General features: G+C 44.1%; 1 protein-coding gene across 2 annotated transcripts; it reads left to right on the top strand.

Moving 5' to 3' along the window:
- Nucleotides 1-1,680: 1,680 nt before the first annotated feature.
- LOC134560753 (P2Y purinoceptor 2-like) lies at nucleotides 1,681-7,245 on the top strand. Of its 2 annotated transcripts, none has more exons than XM_063417052.1 (2): nucleotides 1,681-2,097; nucleotides 5,265-7,245. In XM_063417052.1, the coding sequence occupies exon 2, from the start codon at nucleotides 5,577-5,579 to the stop codon at nucleotides 6,921-6,923; it is 1,347 nt and encodes a 448-aa protein (XP_063273122.1). In that variant the 5' UTR covers nucleotides 1,681-2,097; nucleotides 5,265-5,576; the 3' UTR covers nucleotides 6,924-7,245. The 2 variants fall into 2 exon arrangements, with proteins under 2 accessions (XP_063273122.1, XP_063273123.1); XM_063417053.1 differs by having other exon boundaries at nucleotides 5,145-7,245.
- Nucleotides 7,246-7,547: the final 302 nt, after the last annotated feature.

Here is a 7,547-nt window from a genome sequence, read left to right as displayed (position 1 = left end):
CCCTCAGGGAATAATTCCCAGCCCAAATCTCTTCCAGCTTTGAAGGAGTTTTGCTCCCTGGCCCTGCTTTGATAAAATGGGGGCTGCAGCTCCGGGCCCAGCTGGGGCTGCCTCAGGGATGTCAGGGGGGTCTGGGCTGGGATTTTGGGATTTTTGTGCCTCTCTTGTCTTTATTCCCTCAGGGAATAATTCCCAGCCCAGATTTCTTCCAGTTTTACAGGAATTCTGCTCCCTGGTGCTCTCTGGACCCTGCTTTGATAAAATAGGGGCTGCAGCTCCAGGCCCAGCCGGGGCTGCCTCAGGGATGTCAGGAGGATCTGGGCTGGGATTTTGGGGATTTTTGTGCCTCCCTTGTCTTTATTCCCTCAGGGTTGGGATTTTTGTGCTTGCATTGTCTTTATTCCCTCAGGGAATAATTCCCAGCCCAAATTTCTTCCAGTTTTACAGGAGTTCTGCTCCCTGGTGCTCTCTGGTCCCTGCTTTGATAAAATGGGGGCTGCCTCAGGGATGTCAGGGGGGTCTGGGCTAGGATTTTTGGGATTTTTGATGCCTCCATTGTCTTCATTCCCTCAGGGAATAATTCCCAGCCCAGATTTCTTCCAGTTTTGCAGGAATTCTGCTCCCTGGCCCTGCTTTGATAAAATGGGGGCTGCAGCTCCAGGCCCAGCCGGGGCTGCCTCAGGGATGTCAGGGGGGTCTGGGCTGGGATTTTTGTGCCTCCCTTGTCTTTATTCCCTCAGGGTTGGGATTTTTGATGCCTTCATTGTTTTTATTCCCTCAGGGAATAATTCCCAGCCCAAATCTCTTCCAGTTTTGCAGAAGCTCCCTGGTGCTCTTGGGGCCCTGCTTTGATAAAATGGGGGCTGCCTCAGGGATGTCAGGGGGGTCTGGGCTGGGATTTTTGGGATTTTTGTGCCTCCCTTGTCTTTATTCCCTCAGGGTTGGGATTTTTGTGCCTCCCTTCTCTTTATTCCCTCAGGGAATAATTCCCAGCCCAGATTTCTTCTGGTTTTGCAGGAGTTCTGCTCCCTGGTGCTCTCTGGTCCCTGCTTTGATAAAATGGGGGCTGCCTCAGAGATGTCAGGGGGGTCTGGGCTGGGATTTTTGGGATTTTTGATGCCTCCCTTGTCTTTATTCCCTCAGGGAATAATTCCCAGCCCAGATTTCTTCCAGTTTCACAGGAGTTCTGCTCCCTGGCCCTGCTTTGATAAAATGGGGGCTACAGCTCCAGGCCCAGCTGGGGCTGCCTCAGGGATGGCTCCAGGGGGGTCTGGACTGGGATTTTTGGGATTTTTGCGCCTCCATTGTCTTTATTCCCTCAGGGTTGGGATTTTTGGTGTCTCCATTGCCTTTATTCCCTCAGGGAATAATTCCCAGCCCAAATCTCTTCCAGCTTTGAAGGAGTTCTGCTCCCTGGCCCTGCTTTGATAAAATGGGGGCTGCAGCTCTGGGCCCAGCTGGGGCTGCCTCAGGGATGTCAGGGCGGTCTAGGCTGGGATTTTTGGGATTTTTGATGCCTCCCTTGTCTTTATTCCCTCAGGGAATAATTCCCAGCCCAAATTTCTTCCAGTTTTGCAGGAATTCTGCTCCCTGGCCCTGCTTTGATAAAATGGGGGCTGCAGCTCCAGGCCCAGCCGGGGCTGCCTCAGGGATGTCAGGGGGGTCTGGGCTGGGATTTTTGGTGTCTCCCTTTTCTTTATTCCCTCAGGGTTGGGATTTTTGGTGTCTCCATTGTCTTTATTCCCTCAGGGAATAATTCCCAGCCCAGATTTCTTCCAGTTTTGCAGGAGTTCTGCTCCCTGGTGCTCTTCGGGCCCAGCCGGGGCTGCCTCAGGGATGTCAGGGGGGTCTGGGCTGGGATTTTTTGGATTTTTTTTGCCTCCCTGGTGCCCCAAAACCCCTCTGGGGATTTTTGGGGATTTTTGGGGAGCCCCAAAGCCCCTCTGGGGCTCCCTGCCCTGTTTTGGGGACGTCTCAGTGGCAGCTCTTGGTGGCTTCCTGTGGTTTCTCTGCAGTGACGTCCCCAGAGCAGGGACCCGACAGCTCCGGGGACATTTTGAGAGCCCAAAAATCACCTTCTGCACAGATGTGAGCCTGGTAAGTCCAATTTCTACCTAAATTTCTACCTAAATTCCTACCTAAAATTATTAACTATAAAATTATTATTATTTCTACCTAAAATTATGTCAATTTTAGCATTGACAGGGCACAAAAATATGAAATATCCACCCTGGTTGGGTTTGCATCGAGCTGCAGGCTCAGCTCTGTCCCCTTTTTTTCTGCCTCAGCTGCAGTGAGGTTTTTACAACTTAATTTTCAACTTCTGGCCCAATAAAACCCCAAATTTAGCAAATTTAACTCAGCTGGAGTTAAGGAGTAAATTACCTGCAAAAACAGCTATGGAGAGGTTTTATTTATTTTATTTTTTTTACATCCCAAAGCAGCTGTTAAAAAAAAGTAATAATAATTATTTTTAATTAATAATAAATGTAATAATAAAAGCTGTTAAAACAATGTTATAATATTTATTCAATTAATAATAAATGCAATAATAAAAGCTGTTAAAATAATGTAATAATATTTATTAAATTAATAATAAAAGCTGTTAAAAATAATATAATAATTGTACCCTCAGCAGAGAATTTCTGCACAAACCCCCAAGCCCAAATGGTTTTGATGTCCTTCGTTAATCCTCATTATCAGGGGGATTTTCCATTCTTTTCCTGTTTATTTTGTACCATTATTGGTCCCTTTTCACTTAATTTAATTTGGGCATGGGGAGATTGTGACAGTGATGCTTTAAAATCAGAAAAAAACCAGAATAAAACCCCCCAAACTGACCAAATTTCAGAGACTCAGCCGTGGGTTTGCGTGAAAAAATGGAATTATTTCATTGACTGCAAACCCAGTGGGAACTTTGGCCTTTCATGTGTGCTTGTAAATGAAATAATGTCCAGAAAAAAGGAGATTGGGGGGCTTAAAATGAAACCACTTTTCTCTTTTCTCATGTTTTTATAATTTTCTTGTTTATTTTCTCATGTTTCTGTCACTTTTTGTCTCTCTTTTTGTGTTTTTATCATGTTTTTTGTCTCTTTCCTCATGTTTTTATCTTTTTTTTGTCTCTTCTCTAATTTTTATGATATTTTAATATATTTTCTCATGTTCTTACCGTGTTTATCTCTTTTCTCATGTATTTATCAAGTTTTTTTGTCTATTTTTATTTATCTATTAATAAATATTAATATTTATCTATTTTTTATTTAAATATCTACTATTTATTCTGGTGGTTTTATCATGTTTTTGTCTCTTTCCTCATGTTTTTCTCATTTTTTTGTCTCTTCTCTAATTTTTATGATTTTTTAATATATTTTCTCATGTTCTTATCATGTTTATCTCTTTTCTCATGTATTTATCAAGTTATTTGTCTATTTTCTGGTGTTTTTATCATGTTTTTTGTCTCTTTCCTCATGTTTTTATCTTTTTTTTGTCTCTTCTCTCATTTCTATGATATTTTAATATATTTCCTCATGTTCTTACCATGTTTATCTCTTTTCTCATGTATTTATCAAGTTTTTTTGTCTATTTTTATTTATCTATTAATAAATATTAATATTTATCTATTTTTTATTTAAATATCTACTATTTATTCTGGTGGTTTTATCATGTTTTTGTCTCTTTCCTCATGTTTTTCTCATTTTTTTGTCTCTTCTCTAATTTTTATGATATTTTAATATATTTCCTCATGTTCTTACCATGTTTATCTCTTTTCTCATGTATTTATCAAGTTATTTGTCTATTTTCTGGTGTTTTTATCATGTTTTTTGTCTCTTTCCTCATGTTTTTCTCATTTTTTTTGTCTCTTCTCTAATTTTTATGATATTTTAATATATTTCCTCATGGTCTTACCGTGTTTATCTCTTTTCTCATGTATTTATCAAGTTATTTTGTCTATTTTTATTTCTCTATTAATAAATATTAATATTTATCTATTTTTAATTTAAATATCTACTATTTATTCTGGTGTTTTTATCATTTTTTTTGTCTCTTTCCTCCTGTTTTTCTCATGTTTTTTCTCTTTTTGCATGTTCTTTTCTCATGTTTTTGTCTCTTTTCTCATGTTTTTTCTCTTTTTGCATGCTCTTTTCTCTTTTTTTTGGTCTCTTCTCTCGTTTCTATGATATTTTAATATATTTTCTCATGTTCTTACCATGTTTATCTCTTTTCTCATGTATTTATCAAGTTATTTGTGTATTTTCTGGTGTTTTTATCATGTTTTTTGTCTCTTTCCTCCTGTTTTTCTCATGTTTTTTCTCTTTTTGCATGCTCTTTTCTCATTTTTTTGTCTCTTCTCTAATTTTTATGATTTTTTATATATTTTCTCATGTTCTTATCATGTTTATCTCTTTTCTCATGTATTTATCAAGTTTTTTGTCTATTTTCTGGTGTTTTTATCATGTTTTTGTCTCCTTCCTCCTGTTTTTCTCATGTTTTTCTCATGTTTTTTCTCTTTTTGCATGCTGTTTTCTCATGTTTTTGTCTCTTTTCTCTTGTTTTTTCTCTTTTTGCATGCTCTTTTCTCATTTTTTTGTCTCTTTCCTCCTGTTTTTCTCATGTTTTTTCTCTTTTTGCATGCTCTTTTCTCATTTTTTTTCTCTCTTCTCTCTGTTTTTTCACATCTTTGTCTCTTTCCTCCTGATTTTATCACACTTTTTGTCTCTTTTCTCACGTTTCTATCAATTTTTTTGTCTCTTTTCTCACATCTCACGTATCTGGGGCAGTTCTGGCTTGGAGATAAACAGCTCTGGGGGGAAATGTGGGTTCAGATTTCCTTTGGAAAGCCCCACCCGCCCTTTGTGCCTCATTTTGGGGACACTGTGCACCCATGGGTGCCTTTAATCCCTCCCTGCCTGCACGGGGCTCTGTTTGGGTGCCACAATTTGAATTTTTTAACCCAGATTTCGTCTCTGTTTGATGGGTGCAGTTCGTTGCTGAAGGGATGAAAATTCCCTCAATGTGGAAATTTCAATTTTTCCCCTCCTGAGGTCACCTTGGGGTGATTTTAATGCCATTAAAGGCTCTGTCCACTGGGGGCAAAAATAATCAACTATTTGTGGTTTTAATGCTTTATTTATTTTCATTTTTAGGGATGCTGCTCCCCATCTGAGCCCCCCAGGCTGTGACTGCCACACACAAGGGATGAAATAAAACTGCATTTTTTTATTTATTTGCTGCATGTATTAATAAACTGCATTTATTTTTTACAGGAGAGGGGGATGAGTGGAGAATTCACCCCACGTGAAGGGAACAATTCCTGAAGGGAACGACTACTCCTGAAGGGAATAACAACTCCTGAAGGGAATAATTCCTCAAGGGAATTATTATTATTCTGAAGGGAATTATTATTATTCTGAAGGGAATAACAACTCCTGAAGGGAACAACTCGTGAAGGGAACAACTCGTGAGGGGAATAATTCCTGAAGGGAATAACTCACTCCTCAAGGGAATAATTCCTCAAGGGAATAACTCTGAAGGGAATAATTCCTGAAGGGAATAATTGCTGCTTTCCAACAGGAACCATGGCAGGGATTTCCTGGCCTGAGGGAGTCTCCAACAGGACAAATTTCCCGATTTCCAGAGGGACAAATTTCCCCATTTCCAACGTGATAAACGCCAGCTCAGGAGGGGTTTTGGGCGCAGATTTCCTGATTTCCAACGGGACAAATTTCCTGATTTCCAATGGGACAAACGCCAGCTCAGGAGGAATTTCGGGAGCAGATTTCCTGATTTCCAACGGGACAGATTTCCTGATTTCGAATGTTATAAACGCCAGCTCAGGAGGAGTTTTGGGAGCAGATTTCCTGATTTCCAATGTTATAAATGCCAGCTCAGGAGGAGTTTCGGGAGCAGAATTCCTGATTTCCAATGGGACAAATGCCAGCTCAGGAGGAATTTTGGGCGCAGATTTCCTGCTTTCCAATGTTATAAACGCCAGCTCAGGAGGAATTTTGGGCGCAGATTTGCAGCACTCCCTGTTTGCCGCCGCCTACAGCGCGGTGCTGGCGCTGGGGCTGGCAGCCACCGCCCTGTCCCTGTCCCTGTCCCTGCTGTCCTGCAGGGCCACTGTCCCCCTGTCCCCCTCCCCTGTGCTGCTGCTGCAGCTGGCGCTGCTGGACGCGCTGTTCCTGCCCGTGCTGCCCCTCCACGTGCACTCCCAGCTGCGAGGGGACACCTGGGCCTTTGGGGACACGGCCTGCAGGGCCAGCAGGGCTCTCTTCTCCCTGCACACCCAGCTCAGCGTGGCCTTTCTCAGCTGCGTGGGTGCAGATCTGTGGCTGGCAGCGCTGCACCCGCTGGCCTCGCTGCGCCTCCGGCCGCCGCACCACGCGTTGGTGGCCACGGGGCTGTGGCTGGTAGCCCTGGCTGCGGCTGTGCCACCAGCGCTGCACGGCACAGCGGTGAGGGGCTGCCTGGGGGGCTCCCAGGCTCACCCCACAGCCCCTCTGGCAGTGCTGGAGTTCATTTTTGGGGTGTTTGTGCCGTTTTTCCTGGCGGCGGTGGCGCTGCCGGTGCTGGCCGGGGGCGCGTGGCGCGGCGGGCGCCGCGGGAGGAGAGCGCTGGGCACCATCGCGGTGGCGCTGGGCATTTGTGCCCTCTGCTTCCTGCCCCACGTCCTCACCCGGCTCCTGGGGCTGCTGCCGGGGCTGCCGGGGATCCCCCAAATCCAGAGGGTGACCGAGGTGCTGGCGAGCTGCAGCTGCTGCCTGAACCCCCTGCTGTACCGCTGCCACTGTGGGCGCTGCCCCCTTAGGCTCAGGCTTAAGCTTAAGCTCAGGCTCAGGCCCAAGAGGGTCTTCACCATCTGTGACCGCCACTTTGGGGACCCTGCCTGGCACTGCGACCCTGTGTTGCCCTGGTTCTTCTGAGATTTTTTAAAGCCTTCTACTTGCCTATAAGATGGGGTCAGTTCTTCAGTTTCTGTGCAATATTAAAGGTCAGTTTTTCACTTTCTCACACTTTGGAGCATAAACAACCTTTCTTGTTTTTGTTCACTGTCCTTTGCTCACACATTTCCAGCCTGACAATAATGTTGGTTGACAGCTGCTCTGGCCAGTGGGGTGAAGGGATGGCAACCCCAGAATCCAATCCACAACCAGACCCACAAAATTATAAAATGAAAAGAAATAAACAGGCTGGGCCCTTTTTTCAGTGGGGAGCAGCTTTCACTGAACACCTGTCTCCATGTCGTTGATTTTTGTGTTCTGGGCAACAACCCCGGGTAGAGGCGTGGGAAGGGAAACCCACGGGGGTGGAATCCACTGCTGCACCCCAGGTACACCCAGGGCTGACATTTCTGAGTATTGCCTGAAAAACAAGCCTGGAAAACCTTGGGTTATTTTTTTTTTTTCTGTGCAGATGGAAATGTTGAGCAGAAAAAATAGATTAAAGGAGATTGGAGATTTTGATCAGAAAACTGGGACGATCCTTGGGGGGGAGCTGGAGCCTTGGACAGGCCCGCAGAACACTCCTGGATTTGTGTTCAGGGACAT

The sequence above is a fragment of the Prinia subflava genome, chromosome 21 (genome assembly GCF_021018805.1).
Source record: "Prinia subflava isolate CZ2003 ecotype Zambia chromosome 21, Cam_Psub_1.2, whole genome shotgun sequence".
NCBI classification, from domain to species: Eukaryota; Metazoa; Chordata; class Aves; order Passeriformes; family Cisticolidae; genus Prinia; species Prinia subflava.
This window is presented reverse-complemented; position numbering and strand designations above follow the sequence as displayed.

What these genes read in the sequence shown, in the direction of transcription:
- LOC134560753 (XM_063417052.1), top strand. Translation starts at nt 5,577, where the DNA reads ATGGCAGGGATTTCCTGGCCTGAGGGAGTCTCCAACAGGACAAATTTC.